At 32.9% G+C, this 22,590-nt stretch overlaps 1 protein-coding gene across 2 annotated transcripts in view; it reads left to right on the forward strand.

The window, feature by feature from the left end:
• LOC127709124 (amiloride-sensitive sodium channel subunit alpha-like) overlaps nucleotides 1-22,144 on the forward strand; it is a 63,844-nt gene extending 41,700 nt beyond the window's left edge. Inside the window, exons 10-13 of one of the 2 annotated variants that reach the window (XM_052214476.1) lie at nucleotides 17,753-17,810; nucleotides 18,815-18,906; nucleotides 20,578-20,653; nucleotides 21,713-22,144. In XM_052214476.1, coding sequence (XP_052070436.1) covers nucleotides 17,753-17,810; nucleotides 18,815-18,906; nucleotides 20,578-20,653; nucleotides 21,713-22,042 — 556 coding nt within the window. In that variant the 3' untranslated portion in view covers nucleotides 22,043-22,144. Of the gene's footprint in view, nucleotides 1-17,752; nucleotides 17,811-18,814; nucleotides 18,907-19,744; nucleotides 20,654-21,712 lie in introns of those variants that run through there. The other variant, XM_052214478.1, reaches the window with a different exon arrangement.
• The last annotated feature ends 446 nt before the right edge of the window (nucleotides 22,145-22,590 follow it).

A 22,590-nucleotide genomic window follows, 5' to 3' on the forward strand; every position in this document is an offset into this window, starting at 1 on the left:
GAAATTTAGCAAAAAATGAGATATTTTTACAAAATATTGATTTTTTGGATCGTGAAAGATGGCGTACTGCTTTTTGAAGATCGTGAAAAGGATCATGAAAGATCTAATTCTACGAAAACATTCAAATCATTATTTAATTATAGGATAACTTATATTTTTAATTGGTATAGCAAATATTGGATTTGCATGACTCATTCCGGTTCTCTTTTGTTGGTGAATAAGGCTATAATCATTCAATGCTTTTTAATCTGATAATCTTATAATACCACACCGACTTTAGGTGCCTTATAGCAATATCAGTATATTTTTCCGTTCTCTATAAGTTTTGATTTCATATACAAATTTATGATTGAGAATAGAACTTAATCGGCTGAATTACAGTTCAAGCGTGGCACCATGCACCATCGAGGTACGTGGATTGGTAATTTCCCCACCAAGTTGGGTACAATGCGTACACATGCATATAGTTCAAGGGCCGATACATTAAGCATTATAGATACATATATTCTTTTACTTTTGCTCCTGAAGGTTCTTTCATCTTATAAATCTACTTATCTTCACACGTTTTTAGTTATTTTAATAACTTTTAAGGAAAAGTGTTGAAATAAAAAAAAAACAAAAAATAGTTACACGCTTCAGGGACTTTCTATACTAACATAGAAAGTCCCTGCACGCTTCAAGTAGTTGCAAGTTAATCAATTGGTAAGAGAAATATTTTTCTCTTATTATTAAGTCTGGTCCGTTGCGGGACGTTTGCGCTTTAATTTTTAGGGCATTTGCGCTTTTTAAAAAAAGGACATCTGCGCTTTTTCATAAGGACATTTGTGCTTTATCAACATAACATAAAAAAACAAAAAACAAAAAACACAAAATATTCATATATTTATATACAACTAAAAGCATCAACCTTTCACCATCATACTTGTGTCAGATGAAAACGACTACGCTCCGGGAGGATGGATGGGAGTAAATTCCTTTTAATAAACATGAATCTTTCTAAAAGTGAAGATGTACAGCGGGTAATTTAAAAATACAATTTCGGTCTTCATAAAATTGAATTAAGCTTAGATAAACTATGATGAAATTGAGAATGAAAATAGGGAATGTGCCAAAGAGACAACAAACCGCAAAAAACAGCCGAAGGTCACCCATGGGTCTTCAACACAGCAAGAAAATCCCGCACCCGGCGGGCTTTAGCTGACCCCTAAACAAAATGTGTACTAGTTCAATGAAAATGAAAGTCACAACAAACTCCAAAACATATAAATGAACTAAAATTAAAAAAACATACAAGACTAACAAAGACCAGAGGCTCCTGACTTGGGACAGACGCACAAATGCGGCAAGGTTAAACATGTTTTGTGAGATCTCAACCCTCCTCTATACCCCTAGTACAAGAGGAATATAGTTTCAAATTCTAAATCCACTACTAAAATAATTAGAAAGCTAATTGAAAAATTTCGCTCAAAATTCAAATGTTCCATCTATAAAAGTTTCGTTTTCTCTATCGTTTACCAAGAAATTATATTTTTTTTTTATAATACTAGACCATAGTTTACCCGCGACATCGCGGATCCGTGACTGAAATAAAGAACCTACGCCTTATTTTTAGCCTGGATTTTTAGAATTCGTATTGTCATTTGGTAAAGTCACGCTGATTATAAGGTGCACAGTTGTTCCTTGTATAATGACGAAGTTCAGGTGTGATTATTACCCGTTTTTATAGCAAATCTTGAATCATTGACACCGTTTGGTTGTGCGCCTGACAAAGGCGGAACGTACAGATAAGGTAACAGGGATCAGGTAATTTTGTGACATATACTATTGGATTCGACCCGGAACTTGTTAATTATTATGTGGAAAACAAAAGGGCCTGGAATGGTGTAATTTTTAATCTACACCATTGTCCTATATTTTTTATATATAAAGTAAATTCTGCGGGCATTACGTCGACTGAGCATGCGCGAAAGCGTATAAGACACGAATCAATAACGGTCTCCGAATTTGGATATGTTCTCAAAAATTGTCGTTTTCTGAGGAAAAAAGATTGTTTCAAAGACAAATTTAGGAAGTAAAAACACTATATTTATAGGTCATATCACAAATACTTCCGACTTTGTATGGCTTAGAGGAGTTGCGCCTCAATGAAATCGGTCTCTTCCATTAGTAGTATAGATGTCTGGTTTACCCGAATAATTTTTTCTGATTTTGTCGTTTGTTCGGAAGAACTTTCAAAGAATTCGTGAACATCTTTCTATGACTTTGGTAAATTTCCTATAAAGATTACAGGTAAACTATTATAGGTAAAAAAAAGCGCAAACGTCTTGTGTCCGTCTAGTCACGCCCTGTCTTTCACGATCAAGATAATGCGTTGCCCTGTCTTTCACGATCAATTTTGATGAAAAATCAACAAAATTCACTGTTTTCAAAAACAAAATGAACGGTTTCAAGGAGAAAAAACTTTTTATTTTACTGTACTATCTGACACACCAAAGATCCAGTTTCAAATATATTATTATATATTGGAATGTGACCATTAGGCCACACCAATTTGATTTTTAGTTCTTCGGACAATAGCTCCAAAATATTTGGGGTGAGCGAGCGAATTTTTTTTTATTGTATTTATTTCTTGAAAATGAGTTTTGTTGAGGCGGGTGCTCTACAAGTGGAGCGAGCGGTATAATTTTTTTTTAATTGTGCGATTTAGAATTTTATGTACATATTACGACTAAGTTACTTCAAAGAAAAGGAGGAGAAACATGCTCATATGCATATAATATGATGTATTTGTGCCTGTAGTACAGTCTGTACCATATCTTACTTTCTGGTTCGCTTTGGTTTAGTATAATTTTGATTATTTTCGTCAAATAACCTTTGACTGTGTGAATTTTCATTTAAATTCATACATGTGTATATATCAAGGAAGCATAGAAGATGCAGTTTAACAAGAGGAATTATGTTAGTTAGGTAAATGAAATGTGTTGAATACAATTAAAATATGTGTATGTATTCCAAAAAATGCCCTTGAAAAATATTAAACAGCTTTTGATATAGTTGTTTTCATCATAATGATAATGATTGTTTATTGGCTGTTTGACATCCAGTTGGAACTTTTTATCCATAATAGGATCAACATAATGAGTGAGCTGAATATTTCAACAACATCCTGAGTAAGATAGTTATATTGCTATGCATGTAGATCTCAATGTATTAAAACATTCCCTTAAAATACCTTTAACCACATTCACATGCATTATTCTGACTGAGCAAAATACGTTTTCCTTTTGCCCCTGAAACCTGCAATGTATTTCAAACTGAAAGTAGTTGCACCAATAACTCATCCCTAATTATTATTAGCATTGCAATCACAATACCACCACTTTGGTCTCGAACGTTGGAACTCTTAAAATTTCCCTTACAAAAGAGTTCTAATTGCATGTCAATAGACTAACAAGGGGATATGGGGTTTTCATCTGTCATTATACGACCGCAAAAATTAAAAAAATTTTGGTCGTATATTGGTATCACGTTGTCGTCGTCAGCGTCGTCCGAAGACAGATGGTTTCCGGATAATAACTGTAGTATGAGTAAATAGAAATCTATGAAATTTTAACACAAGGTTTATAACCACTAAAGGAATGTTGGGATAAATTTTGGGGGTTATGGTCCCAACTGTTTAGGAATTAGGGGCCAAAAAAAGGGCCCAAATAAGCATTTTTGTAGTTTCCAGACAATAACTTGTGTTAAAGTGTATGAATCACTCTGAAATTATACCACAAGTTTCCATACTACAAAGGGATGGTAAGGATTGACTTTGGGGGGTTATGGATCAAACCATTTAGGAATTAGGGGCAAAAAAAGGGGAAAACAAGGGTTTTCCTGGTTAAAGGACAATTGAGACAATTTAAAAGCAGTGTAAGGGAGGTAATCCAAATCAAAATCAAAATCAATTTGAATACCAATGTTTGATTACCTCCCTTACACTGCTTGTAAATTATGTATTAAGAAATGATGATTGTCTGAGATACTGACCATAACTTGAGGGAAAGAATTATTTTTTTTTAATATGGGAAAGGGGGGAGGTGACAAAAAATGGAGGGGGACAATTTTTCTCATTTCAGATTTCAGAAATTATACAATCCAAATTCAGACCTGTATCAAGCGTGAATATTGTGTCCATTTTGGCCCCAACTTTTCAGGGTTGGACATCTGCGGTCGTATCCAGCTGCGCTCAGCGAAGCAATTTTTTTTTTTTTTAAATTCATGTGAAGTTAATATTAATTTCATCCAAGACAGATAGCTCTATCTATGTCTGTTGTAGTCCGAGATTACTCTGACGTCCAACGGCTGTTTTGCCAGACAAGCTGGGGCCGTGGGACAACAGCGCCCCATCATGTCTGGTAAAACAACCGTTGGACGTCAGAGTAATCTCGGAATATGACATCCTATGTCTGTTGAAACAATGTCAATGATCGGGGATGACAATGGTTCTAACAAGTACTGATGTGATCGTGGTCATCTAACGAAATTGTTTTTATTTTTGTCTCCTAGAACAGGTCTTCATAGGTAAAACGAAATGCATTTCAAATAACTGTGTGTTTAATAACTACTTCAACTTGTCCTCGGCAATGATTTGACACAACTTCATGTTGGCATCCCGATTTTGACCTTTTATTTACAAATCGACTTATCACACGTGCGTTTGAATCAATCGGAGCAATATGTGCACAAGAAAAACGTCCTAGAGAAAAACAAATCAAGGATAAACTAATTTTGGAGCGGCATGCGGCCCAAAAAATGGCGGAAGCGGTAATTATTTATTTTTATTGAAAAGTCAATTTCTCAAAAACAGGAGCGAGAAAATCCAAAGAACTATTAACCAAATTGGTGTTGACTTATATAGGTACAAAACGTGTTTTGATCTTAATGAATCACATAGACTTGTGTTGCGCCTTTTAAGTGTTTTCTCATAAAATACTGCATATCTTCTTTATCTTATTGCACAGTATATGGGGTGGGGGGTGGGGGGGGGGGGGGGGGACCTTTTTCGGGACGTCGGGATCGGGTGTTTTTTAGCTCGTTATTTCGGGGTTGATCCTTTCGGGATCCAGGAATTCTTTGTTCGAATTTCGGGATGTCGGTATTTAAATTTCTTTAAATTCGGGACCTCGGGATTTCATGTTTTTAAGCCCGGGATTTCGGGATCAGGACCCCTCCGAACCCCCCTCAGTATTATTAAGAATCATTTTGACAGACACAATTTTTTTTCGGATTTGTTCCGCGTTTTGAAAGTACAGCAGATTTTTCATAGATTTTGAAGTAGAATTACAAATAATTTGATTCACGATCCGATCGCAATGCTTTCGACCACCGTTAGGTATTTTTCACGATCATTTTTCTCAATATAATATATATATATTTATTCAAGATAAAAAGGCATGAATTTGACAGATTCAAACTGTTACAAAGACACAGATATAGCACTAGACATAGTTTATAGACACTAAAATGATATACATGTTTACTAAAAATTTTAAATTAAGAAATAAAAAATAAAATTATGAAAATTTTCATGATATTTTGATAATATGATTAGACTAGATTAGAAATGAGTGAAATTTAACTTGACTAGATTTTACACTGTAGCCTAATATCTTAGGATGACCCACAGAAGTTAGTAAAACTTATTTCCAGTGGGGTCCTTTTATATCGAGACTTCCAGTTTACACCAAGGGTTGATACATAGAAAATACAAGCACAAATCATTTAGAATTTATCACAGATAAATGGTCAAAGCCCCAGTATAATTAATAAAAAACAAATTCACTATTAAAGATGGATTTAAATTTTCCATCAAAAATTTTTTCACCTGCACTTTAAAATTATATTTTTTAGAGCAACTTTTAATCATGTCTGGTAACGAATTCCAGTCTTTTATTCCATTATAAAAGAAAGTGGTTGATTCACACCCTTTAATTCCTGGTATATAAAAGTTTTTACTACTAGATCTTGTATTGAAAGATGTTTCATTTTTAACAAAATTAGTATGTAAATAATTTGGGCATATATTGTTAAAAATGTTAAAAACATGATTGAGTCTTAGTTGTTTGACTCTATTACTAATATTTAAAAAGCCCAATTTCTTGAATTCAATATATGTCACACTCTTTCTGGGATGTAATTGCAGAATAAATCTCACAATATTATTTTGTGCCACTTGAAGTTTATTCTTCATTTGTTTTGATATACCTTCATACCAGCATGCACATGCATAGTCAAAATGACATTGAATTAGGGAAGAGCACAATGTTTTCCTAGATTGAAAATTTAGACACTCTTTATATATAAAAATTTAAGCCTTTGATTGACTTTTTTCACTATAGAGTTGACAATAAAATCACCAGTTAGAAACTGATCAATTATTATTCCCAAATATTTTACAAAAGTTTTGGATTCAATATTAATACCATTACAGGAGATAGCAAAATCACCCGGTATTAAAGACCGAAGTTTTCGACCAGGACCAAAAATTATACTCTCCGTCTTTCCCAAATGTAAGGACAATTTATTGTCAGTTAACCAATCATGGCATGATTCCAGCATTCTGGATAATTTATGCGAGATGACCCCAGGGTCTATATGGGAAAATAAAATTGCAGTATCATCTGCATATATCAAAACTTTACAATCTGAGTCGATGCTAGTTTGAACATCATTGACATAGATCAAAAACAAAATTGGACCCAGTAAGCTACCTTGAGGGACACCACATGTAATATTACACACTTCTGAAATCATCCCATTTACACTTACAACCTGTTTTCTGTTTGTTAAATATGACTCAAACCAAGGTATAGATCTAACCCCAATTACTTCTAATTTGTCACATAATATCTTGTGATCTACTGTGTCAAATGCCTTCTGTAGGTCTAATAGGACCATGCCTGTAAAAAGACCTTTGGCTGTTTGAGCTTTAATGTGATCTATCAAGTGAATGAGACAAGAATCAGTTGAATATAAACTTCAAAATCCTGATTGAAACTCAAATAATAAATTATTTGAAATCAAAAATTTTTCAAGTTGCTTATAGGCAGCTTTTTCTAGAATTTTAGAAACAATACTTAAAATGCTAACAGGCCTGTAATTTTCAGGCTTAAGTCTGTCATTTTTCTTAAATAGGGGCTTGACCTTAGCCATTTTCAGATCGTCAGGTACCGTACCCTCAGAGATAGATAAATTTATCAAGAAAGTAATGGGTATTTTCAGAATTGGGGCTGCATCCTTAAGAAACCTTGCTGGAAAACCATCTAGGCCCATGCTCTTACTTATATTTAAACTGCATAGTTCTTTATACACAAACTCCTCTGCTACATGCTTTAGGTTAAAAAAAATATCTGATTTCCTTCTCTGAACATAAAAGGATCTAACAATATTTGTAGTGGCACTATATAAACCCTTTGCAGTTGGTAGTTTGTCTACCAGTTTTGCAGCTATAGTTGTAAAAAACATGTTAAAATTATTTGATATTTTTTTGTTATCGTGACAGTTTTGCCCATCAATATTTAATACTATATTAGGATTTGATTTAGGATCTTTTTGATATCCTAAATTTTTAAAACTTTTCCAAAGTTGTTTTGGGTTATTTCAATTTTCTTCAATTTCACTGCTGTAATAGTCAGATTTTGCAGTTTTGCATGATCGTTGAACATGATTTCTAAGTTTACTAAACTTTTTGAAATCTTCAGGATTTTTAGAAGTCTTAAAATCAGATAAAAATTTGTCTCTCTGCTGAATATCTATCAAAATTTCAGCTGACATCCATGTCCGAATGACAGTCGTGGTATAGGTGAAATAAGCAAATAAAGTTATTATTCATTCCCCAAGTTAATCTCGGAGCAAGTATTTTAAGTCAATTTTATTAAAAAGACACACACACACACAAACCTATATATACACAAATGTCATTATAAAGGTGTGGGGAAAATTTCCCTCGTATATGTACGTATGTTACTAACAGTGTCAAAATCAGAAAGTTGTTAAACCCTATTCAAATATTTATATTAGGAGTCTATTTCATAAACTTAAATATACATAATTATTGAAATTATTTTTAGTGTTACGGGAATACTGCTAGTGAAGACAATATTGCACATTTTTCATTTTTTTTTTTTGTGAAATTTTGCATTAAAAAATATCGTTAACAAAAAATTATTAAATTTGCATCTGAAAGACCACATAGAATTACCGTCCAAATAATTTTGGGCTTGGTTAAATACGAGATTCCAATCTTTTAATAACAACACAAAACTATCAATATTGCTGTTTTGGTGCATCTTTAGGCATTTACAATTTGGTCACATTTTCGCAAAATACGCCAACAATTTGTTAAAATCTATAAATGTGAATCTAGAATACAGCGAATTATAGTATATATTTGAGGACATTTAGAAAATAGTCCTTGTGTGAAAAAAATGAACTAACGGATAAACGAGCAACGGCATACATACATGTACCATTACGAATTATAGAGAGTATAGAAAGTTACCACATACCTATACAAGATTTGAAACAAACTGAAGATGAACATATAGGAAAAGTGCGGACGCATATTAGCGCTGAGTGATTTAACTCAAGATTCATGCTTGAATAAATACCAAAGAGATATAAATTAATTATTATTTTAATTGGCAAAATAAAGGCCACGGCTCACAAATTTATCAAACATTATCATCAATAAAGATGAAACATTATAGCATGATCATGAATCACAAATGATCAAAATCAACACATTAGCGTGGATCACTGTTGATCAGTTATAATATTAGAATGGATCACGATTGATCAATTAAAACCTTAGCATGGATCACGATTGATCAATTATAACATTAGCATGGATCAAGAATGATCAATTAGAACCATCTGTACAAAAAGAGCACTTTATCATTACTGTCCATTTATGAATACTGACATTGACTTTAAAAATACTGGCCCTGGGAACAGAAGCTCAGTAACGGATATTATAGTCCATTATGTGAACATGGTGCAAGATTGTTGGCGTTGTGTCGCTTTACCGCCAATCTTCTTCAGATAGTCCTTCAAAAAAATTAGTTGATTTTTAAGAGAATGAAAATGTTCATTGATCCAACGCTTCTGTGTCAAAATATTTCAACATTTGTCCATTAGTTAAGGTGTAGAAAGTTCAATTATAGAATAACGATCAAAATTTGAACGGAATATAGCTAATTAAATCTCTTCTTGAGTCATCTTGGAATTTCTACACTTGGTGAGCCTTGACGAATCATCATACAACATTGGGTACACGGAAATAATATATGTCCATAAAAACCTGAAAAATAAATCAAAACAGCAGCAGTATATCGCCAAAATACACATTTTAAAATCAAGAGGTGGGAGGGTGGGTTTTTCTTTTAAATTTTTAACTTTTGCCTTATTTCGAAAAATTTTGCATGATTTCGCAAAGTTTTGTGTTATTTGGCAAACTTCACGAAATTTTACTCTTCGACACATAGTCATGGCATAATAATGAGTAAGAAATTACTACAACGACATTTGAATAAACTGAAGGAAACCAACGAGTTATAAAAAGCTATCTTGTCGTTAATGTAGCAAAATTTATAACTGATTTACAAGCTTCTGAAATAAGTGGAAGCATTTAAAATGCATTGATCAAAGGTTTAACCGTTGATCAAGAAACTGTTCGATAAATTATGCTTATAAAAGAATCCTAAAGTGTTAGGGGAAAACGCATATGAAGGAGATTGAAATTGAATGGTAGAATGAACTTTAATACTGGACCAAATATTATAAGATAAGTGCTTTTCTTCTGCTAGGTTTTGTTTTTACACCCGTCAAATACATATTATGGTATAACATAGTACGTCCGTCCGTTCGTCGACATTTAGTATCATCACTCAAATTTATGTGAACTTATCAAGAAACTGTTCGATAAATTATGCTTACAAAAGAATCTTAAAGTGCAAAAACGCATAAGAAGGAGATTGAAATTGAATGGTAGAATGAACTTTAATACTGGACCTTATATTATATGATAAGTGTTTTTCTTCTGCTAGTTTTTTTTTTACACCCGTCAATACATATTATAGTATAACATAGTACGTCTGTCCGTTCGTCATTATTTATTACATCCTAGCTCCTTGGTTCTGAGCCGGATCACCCCTGCCAGATCACCCTAGCTTGAGTTTCTTTGTTCTACATGCTTTCCTTTGTTCTGTAAACTGAATGTCGGAACCTCCTCAGAACCAACCTTAATTTACGGTAAAAACAACAATACCTTGCCAGAACAAAATTTTCAAAGTAAATTGAATGTCGGTACCTACTCAGAACCAACCGTTATTTACAGTAAAAACAACAATACCTGGTCAAAACTAAGTTTTATAAGTAAACTTTATATTGGTACCGCCTCAGAACCAACCATTATTTACACTAAAAACAACAATACATTGTCAGATACAAATTTCTTAAGTTAATTTTATGTCGGTTACACCTCAGAACTAATCGTTATTTACAGAAAAAAACAAAAACAATACCTGGTCAGAACTAAATTTTCTAGGTAAATTTTATGTTGGTACCTCCTCAGAACCAATCTTATTTACAGTAAAAACAACCAAATTTTGTCAGAACTAAATTTTAAGTAAACTAAATGTCGGTACCTCCTCAGAACCAACCTTTATTTATAGTAAAAACAAACATACCTTGTCAGAACTAAATTTCCTAAGTAAACTTTATGTCGGTACCTCCTCAGAACCAACCTTCATTTACAGTAAAAAAAAACATGATACCTTGTCAGAATCAAATTTTCTAAGTAAACTTTATGTCAGTCTATCCTCAGAACCGCCCTTTATTTTCATTGAAAACAACCTTGTCAATACCAATATTTCTCGGTAAAGTTTATGTCGGTACCTCCTCAGAACCATCCTTAATTTACAGTGAAATCATTAATGCCTTGTCAAAACCAAATTTTAAATGTAACTTTTATGACTGTGCATTCTCAGAACCAGCCGATATATAGAGTTGAAACAACAAGACCTTGTCAGAACTAAATTTTCTTAAGTAAATTTTATGTTGGTACCTCCTCAGAACCAACCTTTATTTACAGTAAAAACATTTATACCTTGTCAGAACCTTTGTTTAAGTAAACTTTATGTCGGTACCTCCTCAGAGCCAACCTTTTTTTGCAGTAAAAACAACAATACCTAATCAGATCTGATGTTCTAAGTAAACTAAGTGTCGGAACCTCCTCAGAACCAACCGTTATTTACAGTAAAAACAACAATAACTTGCCAGAACCATATTTTCAAAGTAAACTGAATGTCGGTGCATCCTCAGACCCAACCGTTATTTACAGTAAAAACAACAATTCCTTGTCAGAACAAATTTTTTTCAGTAAATTTTATGTCGGTACCTCCTCATAACCACCCTTTTTTTCAAGATAAAAACCATACCTTGTCAGAACTAAATTTTTAAATGCAGCTTTTATGACTGTACATTCTCAGAACCAGCCGTTATATACAGCTGAAACAACAATCCCTTCTCAGAAAAAATTATAAGTAAACCTTAAGTCGATACTCCTCAGAACCAACCTTTATATACAGTAAAATAACAATTATACCTTGCCAGAACTAAATTTTTCAAAGTAAACTGAATGTCGGTACCTCCTCAGAATCAACCTTTTTTTTACAGTGAAAACAACAATACCTTTTCGACAGAACAAAATTTTCTCAATAAACTTTATGTCGATACCTCCTCCAAACTAATCTTTATTTACAGTAAAAACAACAATACCTTGTCAGAACTAAATTTTCTAAGTAAACTTTATGTCGGTACCTCCTCAAAACCAACGTTTATTTACAGTAAAAACAACAATATCTTGTCAGAACCAAATTTTTTCAGTAAATTTTTTATCGGTTCCTCCTCAGAACCATCCGTTATTTACAGTTAAAACAACAATACCTGGTCAGAACTCAATTTTCTATGTAAACTTATGTTGGAACTTCCTCAGAACCAACCTTTATTTACAGTAAAAACAACCATACCTTGTCAGAACTAAATTTTCTCAGTAAACTTTATGTCGGTACCTCCTCCAAACTAATCTTTATTTACAGTAAAAACAACAATACCTTGTCAGAACTAAATTTTCTAAGTAAACTTTATGTCGGTACCTCCTCAGAACCAACCGTTTATTTTCAGTAAAAACAACAATACCTTGTCAGAACCAAATTTTTTCAGTAAGTTTTTTATCGGTACCTCCTTTTATAACTGTACATTCTCAGAACCAGCCGTTATATACAGTTGAAACAACAATCCCTTCTCAGAACAAATTTTACAAGTAAACTTTATCTCGGTACCTCCTCAGAACCAACCGTTATTTACAGTAAAAACAACAATACCTTGTCAGAACCAAATTTTCTCGTTAAACTTCATGTCGGTACCTCCTCAGAACCAACCTTTATTTACAGTAAAAAAATACAATACCTTGTCAGAACTAATTTTTTTCTAAGTAATTTAGATGTCGGTACCTCCTCAGAACCATCCGTTATTTACAGTAAAAACAACAATACTTTGTCAAAACTAAATTTTCTAAGTAAACTTTATGTTGGTACCACCTCAGAACCAATCTTATTTACAATAAAAGCAACAATACCTTGTCAGAACCAAATTTTTTAAGTAATTTTTATGTCTGTACCTCCAGACAACCATTCGTTATTTACAGTAAAAACAATACCTTGTCAGAACTAAATTTTCTAAGTAAATTTTATGTTGGTACCTCCCCAGAACCAACCTTTTTTTACAATAAAAACAACCATGCCTTGTCAGAACTAAACTTTCTAAGTAAACTGAATGTCGGTACCTCCTCAGAACCAACCTTTATTTACAGTAAGAACTTCAATACCTTATCAGAACCAAATTTTGTCAGTAAAGTGAATGTCGGTACCTCCTCAGAACCAACCTTTTTTTTTATAGTAAAAACATCAATACCTTGTCAGAACCAAATTTTAAATGTAACTTTTATGGCTGTACATTCTCAGAACCAGCCATTATATACAGTTGAAACAAAAATCTCTTCTTAGAACAAATTTTCAAAGTAAACTGAATGGATGTACCTCCTCAGAATCAACCGTTATTAACAGTTAAAACAACAATACCTTACCAGATCCAAATTTTTAAAGGAAACTGAATGTCGGTACCTCCCCAGAACCAACAGTTTTTTTACAGTAAAAACAACAATACCTGGTCAGAACTAAATTTTCTCATTCAACTTTATGTCGGCACCTCTTCAGAACCAACCTTTTTTTCACAGTAAAAACAACAATACCTGGTCAGAACTAAATTTTTTATGTAAACTTTATGTTGGTACCTCATCAGAACCAACCTTTATATTTACAGTAAAAAAAAAAAATACCTTGTCAGAACCATGACATTCTGTATGTTCTCAGAGGGGTCTATTTTAAATATCTCGATTAAGGAAGGTAGGCCTGGGTTAGATATGTTATTCTTAAAAGTCACTGCTACATGTACGGTATGTTTATACAAGTCATATTCATTTATTTAAACTAAATTTTTTGTCGGTACCTCCTCAGAACCAACCGTTATTAATAAAAATTTACAGTAAAACAACAATACCTGGTCATAACTAAATTGTATATGTATACTTTATGTTATAGTACCTCCTCAGAACCAACCTTTATTTATAGTAAAAACAACCATATCTTGTCAGAACTCAATTTTGAATGTAAATTTTATGACTGTACATTCTCAGAACCAGCCGTTATATCATACAGTTGAAACAACAATCCCTTCTCTGAACAAATGTTCTCGGTAAACTTTATGTCGATACTTTCTCAGAACCAACCGTTATTTGCAGTAAAGCAACAATACCTTGTCAGAACCGAATTTATATAACTAAACTTTATGTCGGTACCTCCTCAGAACCGACCTTTATTTTTAGTAAAAACAATCATACCTTCATGCCCTTGTCAGAACTAAATTTTAAATGTAGCTTTTATGACTGTATATTCTCAGAACCAGCCGTTATATACAGTAAAAACAACCATACCTTGTCAGAACTCAATTTTGAATGTAAATTTTATGACTGTACATTCTCAGAACCAGACTTTATATCATACAGTTGAAACAACAATCCCTTCTCAGAACAAATATTCTCGGTAAACTTTATGTCGATACTTTCTCAGAACCAACCGTTATTTGCAGTAAAGCAACAATACCTTGTCAGAACCGAAATTAAACTTTATATCGGTACCTCCTCAGAACCAACTTTATTTACAGTAAAAACAATCATACCTTCATGACCTTGTCAGAATTAAATTTTAAATGTAACTTTTCTGACTGTACATTCTCAGAACCAGCCGTTATATAGAGTAAAAACAACCATACCTTGTCAGAACTCAATTTTGAATGTAAATTTTATGTCGGACTGTACATTCTCAGAACCAGCCGTTATATCATACAGTTAAAACAACAATCCCTTCTCAGAACAAATGTTCTCGGTAAACTTTATGTCGATACTTTCTCAGAACCAACCGTTATTTACAGTAAAAACAACAATACCTTGTCAGAACCGAATTTATATAACTAAACTTTATATCGGTATCTCCTCAGAACCAACCTTTATTTACAGTAAAAACAACCATACCTGGTCAGAACTAAATTTTCTGAGTAAACTGAATGTTGGTACCGACTATAGGACGGTACCTCCTCAGAACCAACCGTTATTTACAGTAAAACAACAATAAATTATCCGAACTAAATTTCCTAGGTAAACTTTAGGTCGGTACATTCTCAGAACCAACCGTTATTTACAGTACAAACACCAATACCTTGTCAGAACTAAATTATCTATGTAGACTCTAGGTTGGTTCCTCCTCACAACCAATCGTTATTTACAGTAAAAACAACAAAACTTTGTCAGAACCGATTTTTTTATCGACTTTAGGTCGTTACCTCCTCAGAACCATTTTGTTTATTTGAGACACGAAACGTACCATGCTCAGTACCAACCATTATATACATTAAATTCAACTGTATATACCTTGCAAGAACCAACTTTTGTACTTTTTTAGGATCTCAATGAAAATGAATGGGGAATGTGTCTATGGGACACAGATGATGTCCCCGGCCCGCTTGTATATAGATCTCAAAAACAGTCAAAGTGACGCTACCCAATTTCGTACTTGATCAGAGTTTTGTGGTAATAAGCATTATGTATAAGTTTCATAACATTTGGTTGAGGCAAACTTAAGTTGGAGAACGGAAACGAAAATTTTAACAATTTTCCATTTGTAAAGGGCATAACTCTAGAAAGGTAAAAGTGACGCCACCCAAATTCAATCTTGATCTGTGTTTTGTGGTAATAAGCATTGTGTATAAGTTTCATAACATTTGGTTGGGGGCAAACTAAAGTTAGAGAGCTACTATTTGATTTTTATGGGGGGGGGGGGGGGGGGGATTTTTTATTAGTTTATCCTGACATTTTTTACATAAATTGTCATCCTGCCTTTTTTTGCCAAGCTGCTCACCCTGCCTATTTTTTTTACTCAAAACTCTTGTCCTGCCTTCTTTCTTCAAATTTCATCCTACCCCCCCCCCCCCCATACAAATCAAATGGTAGCTCCCTAATAATATAAGTCAAATCCAATCATTATTTACAGTAAATTATACACCCTGTAAGAACCTACTTCTGTATTTAAAATATAGGACGAAACCTCCTTAGAACCAACTAATATTTCTGGTAATTCAACAAAACCTTCTCAGAACCAAATTGTTTTCATTATTAAAAATTGTTACCTCCTTATGACCAACCATTTTTTTACTTATTTTTGAAGTGAAAATTCAGCGGTTGCGATGCTCTATATTGTCAGTTTTCACATACTCATTTTTCAAGTTATGTAATGAGTTAATGAAAAAAAATTTTAATTGTTAAATATACAGCTAAAACTAAGCAAAAATGGATAGACGTACAAATTTATCGAGAAGCTATTTTCCCTTATAACAGCTGTATAATGTGACATAAATGTTTTAATTTGTTTATCTTACCGACTCCCTATTCCATATTTAAGAAAACAAGTGTATTCGAAGAAAAATTGTACGTGTAAATTCGGACAAAAATATTTAGAAAGAAAATTAACCAAAGATTAAGAAACTAATTGTATAATAATCATATTTTATTGTAGGATACACTATCTAGCACATAAAACCAAATTGAAATATGTCTCTTGGGACCAATAGATCATGAAGTGTAAATAACAGATGTTTCTAATATATAACTGACAAAGATAATAAAATATAAAGTTATCTAATTAAGGACGCATCTCAAAACATTAAATTTTACATACTGAACCCAAAACACCGGCTAACATGCAATTAATGAAGTCTTTAATTTCTATACTTTATCATTAAATCAGAGACATTGTACAAACTGAAAGTGTATATAATCTAAGACTACTGTGTTATAGTAGTCTCAGATATAATATATGTCTCCGAGTAGATCAATATATATGTCGTGATTATTGGTGTACATTCAGGTCATAATTGTTTGTCGGTAATTAGCTAACAACTGCTGCGCATGACTTTTGAATGGTTCTGGAGACGTATTCCGGTGCTGCATTTGTACGGTTCTGTGCTCGTACCGGCTGCCGTATATTGATGCCAAAAACTGGTCGAAGTCTCATAACTCCCGTAAAAATGTTCGGATCAAAATGACAATATTATACGGTCAACTTCACATGATGGCAAACAACAGTACTAAGTATGAAAGCTTTCTGTCAAATGGTCTCAGAGGAGTTGTGTTCACAAAATGTTAATATCACATAACTCCAAAAATAGACTAAGACCCATAACTCCAGTCAAAATGATCGCATGTTTCGATCTCAAGGGTATCGCCAGCACAGTATTCTGGACTTCCTGTGTTGACAAAAAATATCCACGATATGGTTATATTTTCTGATAATAAAATTTTAGATTATTCGAAGCATTAGGTTTCACTACCCTAAGGCATAGATCGCCTTAGTCGTATTTGACTCAACTTTTCGTTATGTTTGGTTTCCAATACTCTTCAACTTTTTTTTTATTTGGACTGTTTTAATTCGAGTGCCACTGATGGGTCTTATGGTGTAACAAATTAAATGCCTGGCATCTTTGATGAGTATTTACAACTTCTGAGTCTATACCACTGCTGGTGAACGTTTCGCTCCTAAGGATATTAAGACGGTGGAGCAGTTTTTATGTATTTAAGGAGCACAACCTTGTTAATCGAGTCCGTTATTTGTGATCATGCACAAGGGCATGTATTAACTGAAATATTTAAACGACATACGAAGGAGCAGAGTTACTGCTGAGAAATAGGAAGTTAACAACTGGAAATTTGATAACGATATTGAATTAAAAGATGTGTCAACAGCCTTCCATTACGTATATGAATTGTACTCTTCTTTGGTCAAGATTTTTCGTTTTGGTCAATTTGTAATGTTTTATCTGCACGTCAGTTCTTAAATATTTGTTTCCTTTTAGTCGTGTGACTTCACTGTTTCACTGAAACTGATAGCTTCACCTCGAAAGTAAGTCACCATGACCTAAACATTACGTTCCATTTAATAAAGATGCATAAAAATCTTTAGGTGGAATTTTTGTATACGAGTACAATTGTATGCATTCCAAACGGAGTGAGATAAGTTACATTGGTAGTTTGTCTTTTCAGGGAACATCAATTTTTGAAAACCATTAGCTACCGAAACTGGCCCACTGAAGATTATATGGTTAGTAAAATCCATTTTAAAAGTTATTCAGGAATGGAAAAAAAATATTTACAAAAATAATGGAATTCCAAGGTAAATTAAAAATGGAAATGTCCATAAAACCTGACAGAACCAAACGTTCGCCTATATCAACTAACGGAACGAATAGAAAACAACATATTCCTGACTAGGTACAGGAATTCTCTAAAGAAAAATTGTCTGTTATACCTATTTTATAGCTCGCATAACCTCTCATTTGGTTGAAAGTTGTTTATAGGTGTTGTTTGCCCACGTAGTCCTTCATGTAAGATTTATAGATATACTTCCGTTTGATAAAATAAGTTCAAAAGTTTATCTTTAGCTAATTAACCCCCAATGAATCAAATATACAGAAATCCACAGAAACAACGAGTTCTGTGCAGATCTGTATGTACAACTATCAATAGACACCAAAGGATGTTTGAATACAAATCATTAAGGTCCAATAGGTTTTATATATAACAGGGCTTATAAAATTCTTTTGGAGAACACAATAACTATATTTGTAGGATAAATTGTGGATAAATTTTACAATGTGAGTAGAAAAACAAGTCTGTGAACAAGGGAGCACAATTAGATCTAATTGATTACAAGCTGTCCGTTAGATTAGCAATCCATAAAATCCTACACAATGCTGTAAATCATCAAAACCTATTTAATAGTCCAGAACTTTGATAATTTACACTTCAGTGTGTTTGTTATTGGAATCAGAGTTTAAAATAATTTGTTAACATTATTCTTTATCAGATGTACAGATGTTGCGATATCGAAATCTAACAGTTCGTGAATGTCCCTTCTTTTCCATTACGGAAAAAAAACCAGGCAAGATGCAAAACATCTCCTCACAATATTTTTGAAAATCGTTTAAGGCAGCAATAATGATAGATGATAACAGATGGGTTTATGAAAATATACTACAGTATATATTGTTAGCTTTTAATGTGTTTTCTGCATTTATTTCAATCGTTCATCATATTTTTTTCCAGTTTACTTTAAAAGATGGTGTATGTGATAGAATTCCAGACCAATGCCAAGATGCTTCAGATTTATATGGGCAAACTGAACTCTACGGGAAAAGGTATACACATGTTTCTTAAAAACCCTTAAGATATATTGATATGTAATCTCTCAAAACCTTCTTTCCCATGTAACATGCAGTAATTTATTTTCTGTACACTTAACAGTCTATACCACACATCAGTTGAACGTTTAAAAGGTTAGGCATAAGTTTTGAGCAACATGCAAAAATGTCAACTTTTGGTTTACATTATTAGACAGAGATAAAAAAATATCTTTCATGTCTGTCATAGATAGATATAAGAAGATGTGGTATGAGTGCCAATGAGACAACTCTTCATCCAAGTCACAACTTGTAAAAGTAAACCATTATAGGTCAAAGTACGGCCTTCAACACGGAGCTATGTCTATATTCAGATGAGGCTGTATCGTCACTCTTTGAAGTTCCTGTCATGACTAGGTATTCCTTAAGTAAATATCTCAAAGAAAACCTGAAATATTTTCCCTGTTTTTTTATGTCCCATTCTCTCATTGTGTTTAAAGATTTATATAACCAAATATTTTAAAAACGGAATATTTTTAATTCAAAGCGAAATGATGGGTGGAAGAAAGAAAAGTTACACTTTCCTATTACTAGAAATCTTTTTTGATTTTGCGGAGTTCGTAGATTTGTGTGCTCTCTGCAGTTACCTTATGCACATTTCCGTACCAAGTCAGGAATATGACAGTTGTTATCCATTCGTTTGATGTGTTTGTTTTTTTTTATTTTGCCATTTGATTGGGGACTTTCCTTTTTGAATTTTGCTCGGAGTTCAGTATTTTTGTGATTTTACTTTTTCCGTGTGGTATTTTATTTCCCTTTACATAGAAGTGTTATCATTTATCAGCAAAAATTTCAGGTTTTGGCAGTTAAACCAGAAAAAGACAAGATAATACAGCGATTCATATTGCCTTACAAACACATTGATGAGGTATCAATTAGATGGCAGAAAAACAGAGGCAATTAAGATTTCATTCCAAATCTATACCTATGAAACATCTTCTGAAAGTGTTACTGCATCTGGAAAATTTAAGATAATGACACTATTCATGTTTTATCAAAACCAATTGCTTTTTTTTAAAACAAGAGAAAAGATAAACTAATTATAATATTTGTTTCTTCTATGTAAATCAGATGTAATTGTCTCATATTTCAGGGTTAACGCCCATTAGATATTAAAAGCCTACATCTAGTACTTGTTAATTCCGTCCAGACTCCTGACAACTAACATGCAGATATTGCGTGTGTTTAGATATGGTCTGATCTATTTATGTGAAGTGGTATAAATGTAAAGTAACAATACCAAACATTAAGAAAAAAGTGGTCCATGTCTGCAGAGCGAACACACAATAGTAGTTGTAAGGATAATTCTCAGGAGTTTATATGTATTATGTCAGTTGATGTGATACTTACACATCGAATTTTTAAAAGCTTTATTATATTTCAAATTAGCAAATTCTGCTTGTAGAAAGAGTAAACCAATGTAATGGTAACACGTACAATAAACACAAGCTTTATTTTAGCATTCATGCCTTTTTAGAGGGTCAGTGGAAGACAATATGAACAGATTTAACCATTATAAAAATGTGAATGAAATGTCTTTTGAATATCTTTTCTTAGTTTTTGAAACTAAAACCGGGAGTAAAGTATGTGTGTTATTATATAGCATTTAATTATTACTTTTTACTTTAGTTTGAACTATGTTAAAATCAACATTTATTACGAAGATCTGAATTTTGAGAGGATAGTAGAATCTCCGGAAATTGAGGTGATTATGATATGATTATGTTCAAATGTCATAATTTACTTAAAATGTGCAGTATAAATAAAATTGAGAATGGAAAGGGGGAATGTGTCAAAGAGACAACAACCCGACCAAAGAGCAGAAAACAGCCCAAGGCCACCAATGGGTCTTCAACACAGCGAGAAAATCCGGAGGCGGACTTCAGCAAGCCCCTAAACAAAACTGTGTACTAGTTCATAGGAAATGGACGTCACAACTCCGAAACATATAAATGAACCGAAATAAAAAAAAAAAAAAACATGCAAGACTTACAATGGCCAGGGGTTCTGACTTTGGACAGGCGCAAAAATGTTCCGGGTTAAATGTCTATAAAGATCCAAAAATATAATTTTTATTACGGCGACTGTATTAATATTGTATTGAGTTGTGTGATTTTAGAAAATGACTAGTGTTTTTCATACTACTCTCACAATTTACCATAATGGCTGATCATGTTGTCAAAACTTTGCTCTGAGTATTTGCAAAGTTATACATGCATCGACTAGTTATTTGTGTATTTTCCTTTCTTAATTTATTAAAAAAAACTACCCGTTTAGCACTATATCAAGAAAGACTTGATAACTGGGATTTATTAAGGATCCATGAAAAAAAGAGAGGCAGAAGATACCTAAGGGACGTTCAATTTTATAAGTCGACGACAAACTGAAACAGCGCTGGTAAAAACAGAAAAAAACGACCACACAAACAACAGTTCACAAAACAACATGGAAAACTAAAGACAGAGCAACACGAACCCCACCAAAAACCAGGGTGATCGCAGGTGCTCAGGAAAGGTAAGAAGATCCTGCTCATCGTGTGTTTAAGTCTATAATTCTGTGATGTCACAATTGTTAAACACTTGTTCTGACGGGGTTAAACAATAGATAGATGCTTCCAACGGCGACAACAACCAAAACCTCAAGAAAAATAGTATTTTGTAATTGCTTCAACAAAAGATGTCTGTTGGTTAACATGACATTGAAACAAATGTTAGAATTAATTTTCGTAAATATTAAAAAGGTCGAGATTTTTTTCTTATTTCAGAATGCACAGTTTGCATCAGATGTAGGTGGTGCAGTAGGCCTTTGGATTGGATTATCTTTCTTAAGTATGTTCGAAGTTGTACAACTGCTTTTCGAGTGCTGTGCATTTGCAGGTCATAAATGTACAAATCGAAGTAGGAGGAGAAAAGGGAGGCGAAGAAAGAACAAATCAACTAAAACAAAGGATAATATATACTCAACAGAAATGGATGATAAAAAATCTAACTATTCTAAAAAAGAATCGGAAAATAATTTACAGCTAAATAAACGTTATCAGGATCTATATGCTGGGAGTTCGCACGAATATAATTACATTGACAACCGAGTATGAACTTAGAAATCTAGAGATGTATCAAACTGAATTGTGATATTATAGGACAATCATCTTTGTTATTTGACCATATGAAATTTATAAAGTGTTTTGTTCATTTTTTGTCGGTCTTTCTTGTTATGGTTTTGTTATGCTTGTATTTTCTTTTTTTATGGGCCCGTCCTTCGGTTGAATGGACGTATAGTGCTACATATGTATGTCATTCTGACCTTCCTAATTCTAACTGCTGTCCAGATTTAAAATTTTAGTTTTTTGCTATAGTTATTGAGCTGATAATTATTAGTATTTGACGCTGAGCTACATATTCGAGTGTACATTTCGTACTTTTCCCGGGGATTTTCCTTTGAATTTAGCAGTTTACGGGGCATTCGTGTTGTCTCGGCTAGTGTATTATGTACTGGAGATTAAATTATCAAGCATTATCAGGACAAGTCATAAAAAATGATGACACATCTATAAATATTTTTTTTTATGATACTTTATTCATAAGGTAAATTCTAAATATTACTATTTTTTGCATATTCATCTACTGGTTGTATTCCACAAAA

The sequence above is a fragment of the Mytilus californianus genome, unplaced genomic scaffold (genome assembly GCF_021869535.1).
Source record: "Mytilus californianus isolate M0D057914Y unplaced genomic scaffold, xbMytCali1.0.p SCAF_7, whole genome shotgun sequence".
NCBI lineage: Eukaryota > Metazoa > Mollusca > Bivalvia > Mytilida > Mytilidae > Mytilus > Mytilus californianus.